Here is a 20,151-nt window from a genome sequence, read left to right as displayed (position 1 = left end):
TTTACGACTGACATCTTCAGTCCCCCTTTGAATTTGAGTAAATTTAAATAATAAAATGATTTAGCTGTCATCAGCCGTAATTGTTTATTGTGCTGTATCTTCCAGTTAATTCTGTTACGCCAGAATGTGCCTGCTTTATGTTCAGATTTTGTGTCTTTGAGCTGGTATTTGAAAGTCATAAATAATTTGTGTCTGCGTTGTTGGGACGCAGAGTGAAACGTAACCAAGGAGGACTGCCCGAGTCTCCCTGAGCCCACCGTAACTATTCTGGTTAAGGGTGTTTCCCTAAATAGAATCTTGGAATGCAGGGCATGACGATAATGTACTCGAGAACTGTACGGACAGTTGGAGCAGGGCCCGGTGGAAACATCTAATCACTCATATCAGTTTGCATGATGCATCTGCGTCAGTCTTGCATACTCAAATGATACCTTGAAACAAAGTGGACAAGCTGCTGCACATCATGAAATTGTCTCTACTTGGCAAGCCATCCCGCTTCCTAAACATAAACATTCCCAAATAAAGATAATCTTAGAAGTCGTCTTAATTGGGCAATTATGAAAAAACAAATTGTAGAAAAATAACATGAGAGTATTTTCTTTAATGTGTATGGATTTTTATAAGATTCTGAGTGATTTATTTTATTTTTTCTTTCTTTTCAAATTAATAATTATCCCTGGGCATTTATAGAAGACCACCATACATTACAGAAACCTGTCCTGCCTGTAGTATCACAATAGAAGAAAGACTGGCCGCTGTCCTTGTGGACTTGCTATCCATTTCATTGACAATCAGTGATTTTGCTCAATTGTAATACAAAAGAGGATTGCCAAATACATTACACAGTTTGCTCTACATAAAATTTAATCAACAAACCCACTCTAAATTGAAATAAGTAACTATTATGACGGAGGATCCAAAAATTCCTGGAATTGGTCAATATCACAAGAGTAGGGTGAACTTATCAACTATGCCGTTAGGTATCGTATTCCTACAGTCTTGTTAATCTGTCTGGCAACTGGCATTGTAGACAGACAGACAGACACTTTATTAATCCCAAGGGGAAATTCACAAGTTGATGGAGATATGCATTTTTGACATTTATTCTAAAGTCGTGAGAGTAACTTTGGCAATTTTCTTTTTCCTCCAAGCCGAAAAAAGCACAGAAGGTCAAATCAAACATCAAGACAATGACGATTGTGTGTTTCTGCTTTAGTGAACTTGTTAATAATGAGTTTCCCCCTTGATCAGACTGTTAGTCAGTGACATTATGCTGAACTGCAGAGGAGTCTGAACGTCTGAGGCAGTGGCGTACGCAAAAAAGTTGCATTTTGCATTGTGACAGCTCACCTGCACACGTTGCCTTGTCAGTCGAGTTTTAGACCAAAAACAATGTTGTTATTGCTTTGCACCCCCCCAACTTTCTCCAGATCTCGCTCCCTGTGACTGCTTTTGTTCCCAGAATTAAAACTGAGACTGATGGAAAGATGATTTGTTACCGTGTTAGTAATACAGGAAAAATCTCAGGAGACTGTGGACATGAGAACAAAAGATAAGTAGAGAAGTGCAACTGGCAATTGGCATTGCACCGAGTTGATCGAGATGCATATTTAAGACATTTATTCTATAGTCGTGAGAGTAACTTCGGTGATTTCAGAGTATTGTGTTGGTGGCTAAAATGGAATTGCTTTGCTGTTTTTTTTTTTAAACAAATTCCAGGAATTTTTGGTTCTCCCTGAAATCCTTACAGGGACGACTTCGGAGTTGGTGGCAGGATTGGCACTCCAGCCACTGTATAAAATCTCACAATATTCCAGTGTGCTGCTGAGGTGTCACCCAATGCACTCGGGTCCCAATCCAAGCGAATCGATGTGTGGTGGGTGCAGCAATGCGCTATCAGCTCATGTTCCCAACCAACCGACCAACCTTGTACACCTCAGGCAGTAGCTTTGCTGGGTGAAGGCTTCCCATTTTACAATCACTATAAAAGACAAAGAACTTGAACACACAGCACTGAGGGTCCCTCTCCATCTACTGAGGAATCAAATGAATGATAAAATAAAACAAGTTTGCCACAATGGTTGCTGGTTAACAGTGGTCTTGACACATGGGTTGAAAGGACTGGGCTGTTGTTCTGTTTTCCTCATGTTCACCTCTGCTGTAGTCAAATAAGCTTGTTCATGGAGTGGAATGGTCCACTTATCCACAATGCAACAAGGCAGCACGACTGCATTTCCTGAACACTCCTAATAAGATGTGTGCTTGCCTTGGACACAAAGCATAGTTTTCCATAACGACAGTGGGAAACCATGTCAGCTTCCAGATTTCTAAACTCCATTTTTCCTCCTTCTTTACTTAGGTACCGTCGAGTGTATTTTTGTTTATGTCTGTTATGGTATTGTTGTCCCATCATTTTTAACAGTACATGCTAACTTTGTCTTCAAATCATCCTGGACTGGAAGATAAGCTCTACAGATGACAGTGCTTCTTGTTGCAGCTGAAAACTTGTATTTAATCTGAGTAGCCCCAATACAAGGAACTGTGTGGAGGGGCCAGGGTTGGGATTACACTGCTCTAGATGTCATGTATTACTTTATACTCTTTGCAGGAAACCTGGAAACATGCCATTCAGAAAGCTAAGTCAATGCCTGACCCCTGGGCAGAATTTCATTTGGAGGAAATTGAAACTGAGGCCTGCATACGTTACAGGTATGCCCACGGACAGTATTCCAGAACTGTGACATCTGTTCCAAGTTGGTCTCATGGACTAAATGGACTTAGAAATTAATATCTTGTGCCTCATTCCTGCTGAGCCCTTTTTTTTTTTTTTTTTTTCTTGGAACGCCACAGTAGCTTGAACTTTTCATTCCAAGCAGTGTCGTAATCCAAAGTCACCTCTTTCTGTTAATGGAGCTAGTCATTTAATTAAGTGTATTGATCTGGCCTTTGTCTTGCTGCATTATCAATTTACTTTCAGTCAATGATTTGCTCCTTAAATCAGAAAGATTACTGTTTCTCAATACCTAACTTTTCTTTGCCATTTCTGTGTATATGTATTTATTAGTGCTGGGCAACGATTAAAATTTTTAATTACGATTAATTGCGGACAATCACAACAATCACATTGTTATGTGCACAATAATGAACTCAAAAGTAATGTATTGCGTGTATTTGGTTTGCAAATACTTTAAACAAATAAGGTGCTTTTTAACAGCAGTATTCCCTTTACATAGTAGCGGTTAAAATATTTCTTGTAAATCTCAACTTATTATTAATGTAATCAAATTAAATATAAAACCAAAGCTATTTGCCACTGCCAGGGAATTAATGTTTTATCGAGTGTGTTATAGAAAAACAAGTTACCCTCAAGAGTCCAGAGCCATGACCACAACATTATAACAGGCACCTTCCGAGCAACAGCAAGTTAACCTTTCTAAATCAGTTTTCTTTTTATCTGAACAGATACCCGCAGAAACATTTTATCAGGGAGCATTATAAACAGTCGTTTGTTCAGTAGATACTCTTTGAGGGCTAATATTTTTTCTGAAAAGCGCACAAAGCAATGGTTTCACACATAAATCAACATAATTGTTGATCTGTCAGTGCCTGTTTGCAGCAGCGGCTTGACGGCCAGCAGGAATGCACGGTGGGCTGGCTGTATTTGTGAGCCAGGTGCGCGCGGGTGGCAGTTGCAGTGAGACGCGATATGGTTTGTACCTCCTCTCATCGTAAGTGTCTGTCCTCCCAGGCGAACGTTGCCATAGGTGCATCCTCTATACAAACGTGCATGCGCAGGGAATCAAGGTCAAGTCCACAAAGCTAACTTTCCCATCTAGGTCTAAAAAAATTTTAAGAAATTTCATGTTTGGACCATGAAATTTTTAAAACCGTTTCTTAGTGAGCACCTATCGGCCAAGGGTAACCTACATTCCAAATTTCAAGTCCCAAGTCCTCATAGTTTGGAAGATTTCATGGTATTTTGTTTTTATAGATATAGATTGTCGTCGCCTGTTTTGGTTGAAGTTATCTTCATTTTAAGTCAGAGAGAGCACTCCATGCCTTAAAGTTCAATTGCAGCTTAGTAAAATGGAGTGTTTGTTAAATGTAATTATGACTATGGTGAGCACCTTCACGTTTCATGGTCTGATCCTTGCATTTTTTATTTAGGTACAATGCTGTCAAGGGAGAATGGGTTGAAGATGAGGTCTTCATTAAGATGGCATCTCAGGTAGGTTTTAAGCTGCTAGGATTGTAGTCTTATCTTGTATTCATAAAACTTTATTCACTGCTATGATTTGTTTATATTCTCTTGGATTGCTCAGTTTTGCTGTGCATCTAATTTAATTGTGTGTTTTGTTTGTAAACATGCTGTAAGGTTTGTAAATTACTTTTAATAAAGTTATAAATACCTGCAAGCACAGTGAACCTCTGGTCAGTCATATGCGTCAGACAAGGGTTCAAGGATTGGGGTACCAGCCCAGCAACCCCTGTTAATAGAATGAATACAAAAAATACAAAAAAATAACATAATTGACAGCTATCACCATTTCGCTTGTTCTCTATCAATTACCATAGCATCCTGCTGCTTCAGAGTCGGGTCCCTAAGTAAATGTATAGGAAGAACCCTGGAAAGGGTGGGGCCTTCGGTTAGGAGTGGGGGCGTGGTCAAAGGTCCTTTGTGGCTTGTCCAGTGGAGCTGCAGGCAAAAGCAAAGAGGTTGTTAGCGACCGGGCCTTCTCTTTAGTCCTGAGGTGGACTTGTTTACCTTGGCAGAGCCCTGAGGGTATTCTCCAAGCGCACGTGCGTGACAGTACTTTTAATTGAAATTGGGCTTTGAAGTTGCACTTTCTTTGCACGTTTAATAAAGTCAGTTTGGGTATTTGTGTGGCAAGCATAGTAGATTAAAAAAAAAAATTGAAGCCACGGAGGCCTAAGGGAATCAGCTTCAAATCCATCTGTGTAACCCGGCTTGTCGTCTTGGTGTTGACATCACCGCAGGCTGAATAGTGCCAGCATTACAGCCATCAGTACCATAGCAGGCTGCCTTAAACTGTAGTCCTGGATTTTTGTCACCAAGCTGGTGTGCCTGTCTGCTGGCTGCAAACACACCTCACCAAATGATTGTCAATGAAAAATTAAAACAGAAAAAGTGAATCACAGTCACTTTACTAAGTTAATTAAGCAGACACTTGTGTCCAGTATTACTTACTTGTCATAAGTTTGTTTTAATGTTTGTGTGTTAAGTAACTCTATAAGACACACCATATGTCAAATATAGTCATGGGTTGAACAAGGAATGAAATGTGTGATTGCTACTAATACGTCTTAATACAGAAAAATATTAAAAACATGTTCGCCTACGTGTAACAAAGTGATTCAGCAAGCAAACCAGTCACCAGAAAGTCCACATGGGATATCTTAGGATGACAGGCTTCACAGTTTGTTTAAAGTTTGAAGATGTGGCATTTTAACACAAACTAGAAACGATTTGGCAGAGTCTTTGACAGGGGATGCACTGCTTAATTTGTGAATAAGTAAGATGCAACTATCTAATAAATGTTCCTTTTAATTTCAGCCTTTTGGCCGTGGAGCTATGAGGGAATGCTACCGAACGTAAGTAACCAACTCTTTGGTTAGAAATGTTGAAGTCATCATAATTCCCTTGTAGAAATACACACACTCTATGATGTTTTATCTTGACATATGACTGATTTTGATTATTTAATTTAGTTAACATTTCCCCCAATTTTAAAACAGAAGCATAATTAGTAATATTAGTGCCACCGCAGGGCACACACACACACACACACCAAGCACACAATAGGGACAATTTAGGATCGCCAATGTCTTTGGACTGTGGGAGGAAACCCACGCAGACATGGGGAGAACATGCAAGAATTAGTTACAGGAGACATGGCATATTTCAGAACTTACAATATACTACCTAACAGCTAAAGAAAACGAGCCATTTTCTGATATCTAGGGGTCTGCAGAACAATTTTATTGTAAATACATGATGAGTCTCCATGAAATGAAAAGAAGACATGAAGTGCCATCCTACTGAGTGCAGTGTGTATTATTAAAATATCAGACATTGCAATTCTTTCTGTCTTTCTACACCATTCACAAATTACATCAAGCCATGCAGTTAGTCAGTCAGTCATTGTCCAACCCACTATATCCTAACACAGGGTCACGGGGGTCTGCTGGAGCCAATCCCAGCCAGCACAGGGTGCAAGGCAGGAACAAATCCTGGGCAGGGTGCACACACACCAAGCACACACTAGGGACAATTTAGGATTGCCAATGTCTTTGGACTGTGGGAGGAAACTCACGCAGACACGGGGAGAACATGCAAACTCCACGCAGGGAGGACCCAGGAAGTGAACCCAGGTCTCCTTACTGCGAGGCAGCAGCGCTACCCACTGTGCTGCCCCACCCCTGATTTAAACTCAGTTTATTTTTGTATAGCACAGTAGATGCAGGGAATCATTAAGAAAATCCCAGATTATTTGGAAAATAGAGAAGTGCTGTCAAGGTCTGTTTAAAACTGTAATTGCGTTCAAGTCTGACTGATAAGTGTCGCTTCAGCTGCCTGATGTGCACCGAGTCACAGTTTTTTTTCCACAAGGTTTCAGGTCATGGGAGCATAGAAACCGAAGTAAAGAGTACATGATTTGCATTTTCTAGTAATTAAAGTAAAGTTTTGTATTTTAATTATTAGGATGCCACGTCATTCAGACATGTGAATAACCATTTCTCTATACTCTGCCAACATTACTGTTAATGTCTGACCAGCAGGCAATACATTGCCACTCTTTGGCCCCATGATCAACTAGGATGCACTAAAATAAATAACTTCATTTTCTAATCACTTAACATACTTAAGGTATGTTAGCATTGTTATTCAGGTTTATTCAAAAATGTGGAAACTTTGATACCCAAAATATCACATGTTTACAGTAATGTTTTCCCCATCTTGGAAACTCCTTTTTTTGTCTGCATTTGTCCAGATTTTCTGTCCCATTGGCCCTGTGCTCTTTGTCTTTTAACATTTGTGATAGTGACCTTTAGTTAGGGCTTGTTTCTTTATACTTTATTCAGAATGTTAGCATCAAGATTGTTTTGTCTGCCAAATTTTAATAAAATATGCCTCATTTTAAATAAGTCAAATTTTGCTTGAGGTCCTTGTATAGTTACTGTTTTTTGAGTTCTTTTTAACCCTTTAAACTCAGCCGCATTGTTTTGGACCCACCAGTGGGACCAAACAGTAACGCACAATTCTATAAAAACTGCATATAATCATTCATGTCCACATTGCTGTATTTAAAGTACAGCATTTTGCTTTTAAAATGCCATATGGGTTCGCTTCCCGGGTCCTCCCTGCGTGGAGTTTGCATGTTCTCCCCGTGTCTGTGTAGGTTTCCTCCAACAGTCCAAAGACATGCAGGTTAGGTGCATTGGCGATTCTAAATTGTCCCTAATGTGTGCTTGGTGTGTGGGTGTGTGTGTCCTGCGGTGGGTTGGCACCCTGCCCGGGATTGGTTCCTGCCTTGCGCCCTGTGTTTGCTGGGATTGGCTCCAGCAGACCCCCTTGACCCTGTGTTTGGATTTAACGGGTTGGAAAATGGATGGATATTGCTTATGACGATGTCACATTGCAATGTTTTTCCTTGTTCCCTCACAGATGGCCGAATTGCTGTATGGCAACAACACCTGTCCCCCCAACCTCTCCCCAATGCTTTCTTGACTATCCTGAATCAATTGTATACAATTTAATGGACAGACTATTATTTACTAAATGAGAGGGGTGTTTGGACTTCCAAATGATCTTGTAACTATTGGTGTTGTAGTTTAAATACACAATATAATGTCTTTACCAACCAGCGTATATACTCACGTATAAGTCAGGTCTTGAAACACGAAAAATTGATCATAAAATCAGACCCCGACATATACTCCAGTTCAAAAATGCTACACATCTTCCTGCCTCCTCCAATCTTGGCATCAGTTTCTCAGATGCATCGAGTTTTTTTTGCAGCAGCACAGTTACCAATGTCTTTCACTAATTCAATGTCGTCTAATTTAAAACGAGCTTCATATTTTCTTCTGATCGAGCGCTCCATTGTAGATAAGAGATACCCTTATGGTAAAGGTGTATGAGGGTGTGAGATACAAAAAACACAAATCAGTGCAAACGTTGCTTCGGAATAGTTTGGGTATTACTGTGTGGTCACGTAGGCACAATACATAGAAAAAAAAGGCAGTGTGCTCTGTGGTTACTCTCTCAGGTGAGCATTAGCGTATCATAATCTCTTGGACCAATAGCGTGAGTTTTCTGCATTCAACTCATACAACCGATATTATAGAATACCAGAACTTATACGGTAAAATGAAGCCCCGACTTGTCCATGGGAGAACTTAAACACGAGGAAAAATATCTTGAACAATCTAATGAAAGCAACACTTAACAAAAATCTTAAAACAGTCAGTGATCCACTGCTGGGACCCTATGTCTGATCTCAATATAAAAGCAGCAGCAGTGATGTCAGGGTTGCCCCACTAACAAAACATATGGAATGGCCGAACATTTAAAGACATAGTACACAAATAATAAGTAAACTTAACAGAAATGATATATTTTGACAGAGTAAGATGTGACCTTTACAATGATACATAGGCCAGGTGTCTTTAATAACGGATATACTGTATATATACTATGGATACTTAATTGAAAAAAGTAAGAGCAGAGAAAAAGAATCCTGTTTTTTTCAGACTCTTCTAGACATATAGACATATTTTTGCGTGCTACTGTCACATTCACGGACACTTTTATAGTGTTTGCAAGCTTATCCCAATAGTTTTTGAAAATGAAAAGAACATTCAAAGTGCTTTTTTTTTGTATAAACGTTACTAACTAATAACTAGTTCTCCACGTGACAAAACTATGAAAGAAATATGTCTGACTTTTATTTTAAAGAGGTGGAACATGAATATTGAGTGAAAGAGGATGAAGTTACAGACAGTTAAATCAAAGTAGCAGAAAATGGACACCAATAAGGCTGAGTTTAAAGGGTTAACAAGGGGTCTTGTTTGATCAAAGAGTCACTAGGGGAGTTAAAAAAAAATTAAGGAGTAGCAGAATATTCTGAGCTGTTCCTATCTTTACTAGCAGGGAGTCATGCAGGTTCTGGTATCCTCCAAAACAGTAAAATGGCTGCTGTTGTTTTGTGTGTCTAAAAATCCAAGTTAACCCTCTCCATTTTACTGTCATTGGTCAAAATATCTTGTAATCAACTGGCACATAGGACTCTCGATAAGTTATATATCCTTGATAATGTAATATTAATGCATGGGCTGGTGTTGTGATCCAGTGCATTGTCACAAAAAAAGTAAGTTTATTATAATTGGGGACCACCAGAGCAGCATTTGTCCACCCTGTGCAAAACCAAAGCAGAACTGATCTTGTGCAGTGTCCTATTTGCCTTGTTAATTCTGGTGTATCAAATGAAATACAGTTGTCAACATTTGCCATTTTCTCCTTTATTAGCCAGGATGTAGCTTTCTGTTGTTTGACAAAAGTGCCTTTTTTCCAAAATTATTTCATTGTTGTCTTCCAAATGATTCACAGGAAAAAGCTCTCGAATTTCTCGCATAGCCACAAGTGGAAATCTGCATCCAATTATGTGGCCAAGAGATATTTGGAGACTGTAGACCGAGAGGTGTATTTTGAAGATGTCAGACTGCAAATGGAAGCCAAGCTCTGGGGAGAAGAATACAACCGACACAAGCCTCCCAAGCAGGTAAAGTGTTTTAGACAGAGTAACTAGGTGATACAAAAGACTAAATTAAAGGAGAGATGATAGAGGGATGATACAGGCACAGCCGGCTTAAAGGTACATTGCACTCTGAGGCAGTGCTGGTTGTAAGAGCCTAAATAGAGGCATCCAAAAGAGAGTCCCCCTTTTACATCCTTGTGGTCGGATCCATAAGTGAGTGGCCACCTTGAGATCCTATATGTAATCTATGAAGATGGTTCGGGACAGTTTGGTATGCATCTCTGGAAGGGGAAGGGGGGTGGAACTTGTGGGGTTGGGGGGTGTTATTCAAGGATGGTGCCTATTTGGCCTATTCCTAGAGCCAGTCCTGGGTGCAGTTTAGGAACACACACACTCTCTGTGGAGTTAGTATTATCTAACCTCCAAGAAGCTGACTTTATAAATTCAAATATCTCCTTTGTGTTATTTTATAAATCTGAGCAAGCTAAACGGGCGGAGTCTAGAGAAAACAAATGTACTGTCAAATTTGTATTGTGTTTTGTGTTTAAATACCTTTGTGATGATATTCCCATGAAGGGCTATGTGTAGAATGAGGGTGATCTCATGAACTTCCAAGTGGGGTGATTTAATGATCTGGACTGGACTGAGGTCTTGCTTTTTAGTGGTTGGTTTCCCCCTGCATTGATGGAAATAAGGGTTTTGATAAGCTTCTCAAATACTGGATGGCACTCAACTTCTTGCAGTTAAATGAGTCAAAAACTGAAGTCATTCTGTTCAATCAGTGTTACCTGAAATATTGCTAGCACTTTGGGCCCACTTGTCTGGTACTTAAAGCCATGTGCTAAAAATCTCAAGATGATGTTGGATTCCAATTTTAAATTTGACAAACTGATCGATGCTGTGGTAAAAAGTACCCTTTTCTACCAATTAACAAGGTCAAGCCGTTTTTACCGTTTAACGACCTACTGAAACTTATTCATGCTTTTGTCACGTCTCGTCTGGATTGTGGTAATGCTCTGTATGTCAGGGTATCCCATATGACACTGTCCGTCTCTTCTGCACTTGGTGCAAAATGCAGCTGCTAGGGTTTTCACTTACAGCAAAAAAATGGAATTACCTCACTCTGGAAAAAGAATCACCTCACTCTGGCGCTGGCCTCTCATTATTGGCTCTCTATTAGTTACTGGGTGAATTTTAAGATTCTAGTGTTTGTGTTTAAAGCCTTACATGGGTCAACTCCACTGTACTTAGCTGAACTTCTCTATCCATACTCATCAGTCAGGCAGCTGAGGTCTTCAAATCGGCTATTGCTTACTGTCCCACGTGCACAGTTGAAGCTGAGGGGTGATCGTGCCTTTGCGATGGCTGGTCCTAAACTGTGGAACGGTTTGCCCCTCACAATAAGGTTGACCCCCACAATTTATAGTTTTAAGTTTTTACTAAAAAAGCACTTTTATTCACTTGCTTTTTAGCTTAGGAGTTTGAATGTTTATATCTTTCTATACATATTGTTTATACTGTGTTCATTTTTTATTCTTGCGTGTATGTATTAGTTATTTATGTGTACATTTTTTTTTCTGACAGCTTATATATGTTCTTATTTATTTATTTATATATATATATATATATATATATATAGTGGTAAAACAGGACAAAGTTTAAAAATCAGTAAACAAACAGGTATCGCTAGCTAAGCAGAGGTAAGGTACACTCCAAAATGTGGCAAGAGGTAGACCGATTTGAACGGAAGCTGACGCGTGAGTGAGGAGGGCCCCGTCTGGCTCCCCACCGCTGACGTCACGCTTCCTTCTCCCCTTGGCACACAGCCTCTCTCTCGGATTAGCGAGAATAAATTGCTCCTGCAAGTGAATTATGATACTTGATATGCGATGAGAGAAGTCACAAAATCAACCAGAATGATCAAGAAAAGTATAGGAAAAAACCTGATCTAAATCTGTTAAGTATGAGGGGCCTTCAATTATAAACAGGGATTTTCATGCTCTGTTCTTATAAAGAGTGCAAGGTAGACATGACTCCTTGGGCAAACACTGGCATGTTTGAACTTGTCGTTAGTAGTGCTAGCTGCTCTTTCCCCCTTCCTGTCAGTTAATAATCAATATGTCGGAGCAGGAGGTACACAGTAGTGTTACGCAGCAAATTATTATTCAATTTTGGACAAATGAAGGAGTCATTCCATCTCAGATTTCTTCGAAACTTACAAATTAGTTTGGGGATGTGTGTCTCTCTCGGTCTATAGCAAGGGTGTCGAACTTCAGGCTTTAGCAACAAAACAGTCACTAATGAAGAAGATGGTTAGAATGAAAACCTGCAGCCACTGTGGCCGTCCAGGACCGGAGTTTGACACCCGTGGTCTAGAGTGTATGATTGGTACAAGTCATTCAGAGAGGGACTATCATTTCTTCGGGCCGGTTAAGGAATTTTTAGGAGGGAAGAAATTCAAGTCAAATGAGGAGGTTGTTGATGCTGTACAAGAATGGGTCATCATGCAGTCAAAAGACTTGTACTCTTCTGGGATTAAGAAGCTTCCTGAGCACTGGAACATGTGGATTGGTGTGGCAGGAGACTACATAGAAATGTAGTGAGTAAGTCATTATGTTGTATTCAATTCATAGAGTGTAATTCATAAATTCCGGATAATATTTGAACACCCCTTGTAGTTCTCTCATGAAAAGAGGACAGACAGACGTTGGATTATATATATATATATATATACACACACACATATACACATATATATATAATATGTACTGTATGGATAATTCTTTATCTGGCTTTTATTTCCTACTATTAGTTGTTTTAAATGTGCTATATAAATGAATAATCATAAACCGTGGATTTTAAAAATCAGATTGTAAGGGTCCACAATATGGATACATGAGTAAACGTTTCCCAGGGTTTGAATGAGAGTACACAATTGTCCACGGGTCTGTTTTAGATTCTTCCATACCACCTAATCCGTGTTTTTAGGCTGCAGAGCTGCAATAAGCCAATGACTTTACAGACCATTATTAGCTCACAAGACATTTGGCACAGGTCAGCGGACTGTTTTGTCCTATTGTAACTCATTCATGCACTCATTTTCAAACCCACATATTGCAATTCAGGGCCCTGTGGAGTTGGAGACTCTCCATGCTCTATTGAGTATAAGGCAGAAACCAACTCTGAATGGGGCGCCATACTGTCACACATATTCCAGAACACTGTGTCAATTTAGAGACATCAGGCAACCTATCCTGCAGATATCTTCAGATGTGAGAGGGGAAAGAAGAGGAAAAAAACCCATAGACACGAGGGGAATATGAAAACCCCACTCTAACGTTGCACATGATGAAATCCAAACTCGGTCTCCTTCAGCTGTTATGGCAGTAGCGCTGCATTTAAAACAATTCAATTTTCTAAGCACATTATAGTGTAACATTCAGATTGCCATGTTTTATGATAAAGAACTCAGTGTGTGTTAGTTTTTAATGTAGGTTTAATGGCACCAGCAGCACGTTTCCACAGAGCTCTTTTACATAACCCAACATATGTTGTTTTGCTGCACAGAGCTGATGATGCAATATTTGTTTAGCTTCCAGGCTTCTACACAGCAATATTTTAAAATGAGTGCATATCTCCACTCTGCTTTCTGTGATAATAAAAGGTGACCTTTGACCCTCTTGGTCTGTTGCCTCTGACATGGATTCCTTTTTTGAGAGGAAATGAATTCATGGCTTAACTGTTCGCCAGGCTGTTTATAGTGCAGTCTGCTGAGACGTGCCAATCAGCACTGTAACTCTGTGACCTCAGAGCTTTAATCTGCTCAGCTACACACGCAGAACCTGAAACTGAATGTGACGGAAAAGACCCAGCCGGATTTCTTTTGAAACATGACACCGGAACACCCTTTTTATGCAAAATCTAATTAGTCCCGCCCTCTAGCTGCTTATCATTTTGAGGGTCACCGGGAGCCATTTTCCGTTCCAGCAGCATGGGGTGCAAAGTGGCAGCCAACCATGGACATAATGCAAGCCCATTATAAAGAGCACAAGACCAATTTAGAGTTGCTAGTTAACCCAACACTCACATGTTTGGAATGTGGGATGAAAACCCATGTATGCAGATCTTGGGTGAACATGCAAACTCCACAGAGGTCGTGTCTGGGCCAAGATTTGAATCCAGTATTTCTTGGAGCTATTGGGCAGTAGAACCACCAAAATCCAGTTAACCAAAGCTCTAATGGGCAAGGCTTACCAGTCTGCAGGAGTCTTTTGTCATTTGAATCAGGGTAGCAAAAACTGTGCTTGGAATGAAAACCTACTTAGTTTGTAGTGCTTAACCTGATTAAAATTTAACAGCGGAGCTTATCGGGTCGGCTGAGCTGTGTGTGATTATCCTGCACTTCAGAAAATGCTGGGGAGCGTAAGAAAAGGGTCTGGTCCTGTATTATCATATCAGCAACTTGTGAATTGAATGGATTAACAATACATTGTGCACAAAGGCCTAATCCTTCAGCAAGCCTGAACGATGGTGTACGTTCAGTTCACATGAACAAGGTTGTGAAATTTGAATAACAAATGTTGAGAAGCACTTCGTGCTTGCTGAGTAAGGGAGATATTAAAGCCACTGTGACATGACTGCAGCCCACCTTTGTTGTCTAATTCTGCTTTGTTTTATTCTTTTACTTCGCCTTTACATTTATTTTATTTACACTTTGTCCAAGGTATCATGAAAATCGCAGAGGTAGTACAGCTGTTAACAAATTTCAACATTTTGAATACCACCAAGTGGAAGTAGTGGCTCAGTGGTGCTTATCGAGCCAGTTAATGATTCAAGTTATATTCTGATGCCAAATTCCTTATTTTGAATTTGTTTCCTTTTCCATCCATCCATCCATCCATTATCCAACCCGCTATATCCTAACACGGGGTCATGGGCGTCTGCTGGCGCCAATCCCAGCCAACACAGGGTGCAAGGCAGGAAACAAAACCTGGGCAGGGCGCCAGCCCACCGCAGGGCACACAAAGATACACACACACCAAGCACACACTAGGGCCAATTTAGGATCACCAATGCACCTAACCTGCATGTCTTTGGAGTGTGGGAGGAAACCCACACAGACACGGGGAGAACATGCAAACTCTATGCAGGGAGGACACGGGAAGCGAACCCAGGTCTCCTTACTGCAAGGCAGCAGTGCTATTATAAAAGTCCATTTTGGTTTTACCATCTAGGACAGAAAACTAGGCCTCCTCACGTTGGTTGGAACTTGGTTCCACCTTTAGGTTTCTTTGCAGAGTTTCCATGTTCCCACAAGTCATGCTGTCAGGGTGCATGCATTGATGTGCCCTGTGTCGTACTGGTGCCCATGCCAGGGTGGGTTCCTGCCTTGTTCTTAGTGCTGCTGGGATACCCACTTGTGATTCTGGTTAGGAAAAGCTGATTTAAAAACTGAACAAATTAAGCTCGGAATGCATTTATGTCAGCCCTAGCAGCATCCTTCTCTTCAAGTGTGCATTTTAAAACATGCGGCTATACTGGAAAAACACCTGAGGCCCAAAGATGTTTAAAGGTTGGAGGGTATTATCTTGAACAGATTTCTTTTTTTTTTTTTCTTGACTTTTCCATTTTCAACTCAACGTCAGATATGTGTGTGTGAATTGGGAGAGTTTAACTTGAGTTTTTAAAAACAACCAAAGACTTCTTTCAAGTCTCCTGTTGAATCGGCTAACACGTATACATGACTCCTTGACTGCCACTGCCTCTAGAGATTCTGGGAGGTAGTCAAGAAGGTTACTTAAAGAACCTTCTAGGGATCCTGGGAAGTTATTTAAAGAACCTTTGCCGTGCAACATGAATATACGTAAGAGTTTGTGAAGTTGCTTCAGATCATATGTGGGCTGAGACATACACCCTTGCTCTTCTGCACAATACACTTCCTAGTAGGTGTGCCTGCACAGGGCTTCACTTGGTTATTCATTAACTCTTGCACTTGTTTGCTTCTTTTTCAAAATGTTATCCTTACTCTGGAAGGAATGTTTGAGCAGCTTAATAAGAGAATATATAATTTGCATTATGCATTTTATGTTGGCTGGGATTGGCTCCAGCAGACCCCCCGTGACCCTGTAGTTAGGATATAGCGGGTTGGATAATGGATGGATGCTTAATGCATTTAAGCATTATGTTTACAAGTGTATTTATATACAATACATGGCTCAGGTACGCACTTTGCTGCTGTGGTGCTCTTTACAATGACCAGAACAGCAGTAATGTTACAAGTCGACCTATGGCACAAGTAAACAGTGATAAGTCAACCAGTAGATGGTGTGGTTATATGTGTTGTGAGCAATGCCATTAAAAAGAAGTAAACTGGACTGCATTTTATGTGAAAATATGAGGGTTTACAGGTGAGCACGCTCAAGTTGGAAACTGAGACGCCATATGAGTGAGGACTGCCTGTAGGAATGCGGTTCTGCTTGCACTCTGATCTCCTGTCACTTAAATTTCAGTGGCCTTTATCAGAGTGACGATGTCAAGATGAGATCGCTTACAGGCAGGTCAAGTGAGCTGTAAGGCTGGAAAGGAAAGCAGCAGGTGGCCTGTGGCAAGCTAGTGACCACTGGCCATCTCCAGTTACTGTGCATGTGACAGTCTGGTCAATAGAGGAGCTGGTGTGCATGTTCTGTAATATGCATGTGCTGTAAAACGAGTGATACAATGCAAAAAGAAGATCAGCATGTAAGCTTTGGGCTGGAACCATCAAATGGAAAGATTCTGTCATCAGAATGGACGGCCAGCACAGACTCCACTGCAGAAAACCCAGGAAGGGTTAGACAGCCAGTTGGCCGAGGTCTCTACAGCTGGGACTTTATTTTGACTTTGTCTTTTACGATATTAATTTCCACTGTTGTCAACTGGCCATAGTTAATCAGGTAATTAATAGAGAAATACTGTTGGTTTCCAGTTATGTTTAATGTTTAAACAGTTTCTACCTTTTTCTGTTTGTGTTTTAACAAATCTGATTTTATATAGGTTTTATTCATGTGTGTCATGATTAGTATAATCTGAAGTCATTATGACAGAAAGTTCTTTGGGTATGACCAAAATTGAGATTTCGGGCTATCAGACTGCAACAACAACAACATTGATTTCTATAGCACATTTTCATACAAATGATGTAGCTCAAAGTGATGAATATTAGTACTAATTAACTTCTCCCAAGTGTTTCCCACAACACCAACACAGTACAGCCAAAGCAGTCTGTACACCAAGCAGCACACAGCCACTCTTGGGCTTCTTCTCTCTCTTCAGCACCTCTCTTGCTCTTTTATTCTCTCTGCTTCCTCTGGTCCTTCTGGCAAGCTTTGTCCTCTTTCCTTCCAACTTTTGGCTCCTGGCGTAGTGGCAGGCAGCTCCTTTTAAGTGATCCGGTTTCCGGTTTCTTTGTGGTGGCGGCCTGCGCCACCACCACCTACTCAAAGCATCACGATGCACCAACATTGATGGACTGAAAGCCAGAAGTCTACGTGACCATCATCATCAGGTCCTTCCATGAAAACCCTAAATACAAAGAGGACTGTTTGATTTATGTTAGGTAGATTGCCCAGAGGGGACTGGGCGGTCTCTTGGTCTGGAACCCCTACAGATTTTATTTTTTCTCCAGCCTTTGGAGTTTTTTTTTGTTTTTTCTGTCCACCCTGGCCATCGGACCTTACTCTTATTCTATGTTAATTAATGTTGACTTATGTTTATCTTTTATTGTGTCTTCTATTTCTCTATTCATTTTGTAAAGCACTTTGAGCTACATTTTTTTGTATGAATATGTGCTATATAAATAAATGTTGATTGATTGATTGATTGATCTTCAGAAGTACTTCCAGTGTCTCAAAGGCTTGGCCCAGAAGCACCTCCGGGTAAGGCAGAAGCCCCATGAAATGGTTCCTGCAGCACCCCCTAGAGGCACCCACGGAACCTAACAGGGTTGAGTTGAAGAACTCAAATTCCCATGGTGCCATTTTGTAGTCTGTGGCGCCTCTGCAAGGCGGTCTGGGTGAGATATTTCCCTGTGTATGCTATGTACCCAGGTTGTCCTCGGCTGAGGGGGTTCCAGCTGGGCAAGGATCATGACTGGTCCTCATGCTATCTATTGTATGTTGCCTTTCAAATCTATCTATCTATCTATTTCTGTCATAAGCCAAATTTCCCTCTGGGGACAAAATAAAACACTACCTTTTTGAAACTACACAATGTAAATCAATGATGTAAAAGGCATAAACATAGTTAGAGATCAAGGACCGACTCCCCGTCTTTGCAAGACAAGGTGATTTAAAAAAACCAAACAAACCGCATGTCAGTCACACCAGAGCACTTCCATACACACCAGTCTCAACTGTCATCATGTTGATGTCATCATGTTGATGTGTAGGCTATCCAATGCAGCAGCGTTAAAGGTACCAACTAACTTCTTAGGCACTTTTTTATTAATGGGGGATAGGAAGAAATGTCAATAGGCTATGAAATCCGAAGACTGGACAGGTCAGGTGCTGGCTTGCTATTCTTTTTTGGGGTTGCTGTCCTACTGACTAGGAAAAGGGAGGGAAAAGGGCAACTTTACAATTCATTCCTCAGTGTCCTTTGTTAAATCTGTTTGTGTATTTATTTATTTATTTTTAATATAATCAGTCCCTGTAAGTTTGTGCTTGTGATTGAACGATTTATTGCAGTCAAGTGAAGGACAGAGATAGAAAATATTGCTGCAACTTGGCTCTGTGTGCAGCTTTTTGAAGTGTAAAATTGAGGAATAAATAGGATAAGGTTAGAGAGACAAGATTCACAGGCAAAGGGGAACCAAAGAACTGAAAGTATAAGTAATAGTACAAAATAAATACCTGATTTAATTAAGTCCAAAAGACGTATGTGAACTGTTTTTTTTCTGACTCTTTTAAAACTTCATTATATTCTTAATAAGCATTTTTGCCTTTAGGGCTTAAGTGAATCAAATATTTATTCTGTACTGTTGTGTATTATGGCGCCGTATCCAGGGTTTGTTCCTGCTTTGTGCCCAGTGATAGCTAGGATAGGCTCAAGCAGACCCCCTGTGACCCTTTTCAGGACTATGGCTTTGAAAATGATTGACTGCTCTGTATTATGTGTACAGTTCTTCGTTTCTTATTTTGTTTTGTACATGTTAAACCTGATAAGCAGGTTTGCATTCAAAACTTGCAACTTTTTTTCAGCTTGCTTTTGCCTTATTAAAGCCACTCAGCACAGTTGACTACTGAGCAAAAAACCCTGTAGATTCTCTCTCTCCCTATTATAGTAAAAAAATCCTGGGACATGATGAGACTTTTTAGCCTGGGACGAGATGTGACTTTTTCAGAGAGGTACTTTCACGGCCCGTGAGACGAGACGTTGTGCCAGGAGAAATATGCAGTTAATAATCTAACATTATGAAGAGACTACAGTAACTGAAATTCCGAGGGAAAAACAAAATTACTGCATGCTTGATAATTTTGGATGATTTATATATAGATAGTTGGTGTTTTACATTTCTGACCCCTACTGTATCATTGCTTATTCATATATCTTAGTATTCAACTTTATCCTCATGCCTGGTTTTTATTATTAATGACAAGACTTCCTCTAAAAAGTCTGGCACTAATTAACCAGATCCCCATCCGAGTCTGGGGATTTTTTTTTTTCTTTGTTGGTTTTAAATTTAATGCTATTTTTTTTTTTTTGCTCCTTTCTTTTGTTATCAGGTGGACATTGTACAAATGTGCGTCTTGGAGATGAAGAACAGGCCAGGCAAGCCGCTTTACCATCTTGAACATTACATCGAAGGCAAATACATAAAATACAACTCCAACTCGGGCTTTGTGCGGGATGACAACATCCGACTGACTCCCCAGGTGAGAACTTGTGTCATTTTTTTTTTAGGCTGTGATGCCTAAACTGTTAACATGGGACTTTGAAAACACATGTTTTCCTTGAGGTGGCCATCTCTTATATATATTTCTCTTCTGGTTCGTCCTGCTTCCACTTCAAAACCGGTCCTGCCCACACGCAGCCGACACAGCATTTCTCGATTTCTATTTGTTCTCTTCCAAACCCTTCCCTATGCTGCCTGCGGCCTCCCATACACCCCCATACCACTTTTCTCGATTCCTATTCTTCCTTCGGACTACTGTGTTCCTTCCTCTTCAAAACCGGTCCCGCCGACACGCATCCGACACGGCATTTCTCGATTCCTATTCGTCCTCTTCCAAACCCTTCCCCATCTAAGCCTTTGTTATAAAATGAACGACAGTATCTTCTCTGTCGACGGGTTTTTGTACAACGTCATCTCTATTCTGGGATCCGGCAACTGCCT

The 20,151-nt window shown here is 40.4% G+C and overlaps 1 protein-coding gene across 1 annotated transcript in view; it reads left to right on the top strand.

Annotated features, from left to right (window-relative positions):
* The window catches only part of eef2k (eukaryotic elongation factor 2 kinase), an 89,230-nt gene that overhangs the window by 39,108 nt on the left and 29,971 nt on the right, over nucleotides 1-20,151 (top strand). Inside the window, 5 exon segments of the mRNA XM_039775946.1 lie at nucleotides 2,609-2,709; nucleotides 4,168-4,228; nucleotides 5,576-5,613; nucleotides 9,632-9,803; nucleotides 19,541-19,690. Coding sequence (XP_039631880.1) covers nucleotides 2,609-2,709; nucleotides 4,168-4,228; nucleotides 5,576-5,613; nucleotides 9,632-9,803; nucleotides 19,541-19,690 — 522 coding nt within the window.

Source organism: Polypterus senegalus, chromosome 13 (assembly GCF_016835505.1).
Source record: "Polypterus senegalus isolate Bchr_013 chromosome 13, ASM1683550v1, whole genome shotgun sequence".
NCBI classification, from domain to species: Eukaryota; Metazoa; Chordata; class Cladistia; order Polypteriformes; family Polypteridae; genus Polypterus; species Polypterus senegalus.
Note: the sequence above shows the minus strand (reverse complement) of the source record. Positions and strands in the feature narration are given on the sequence as shown.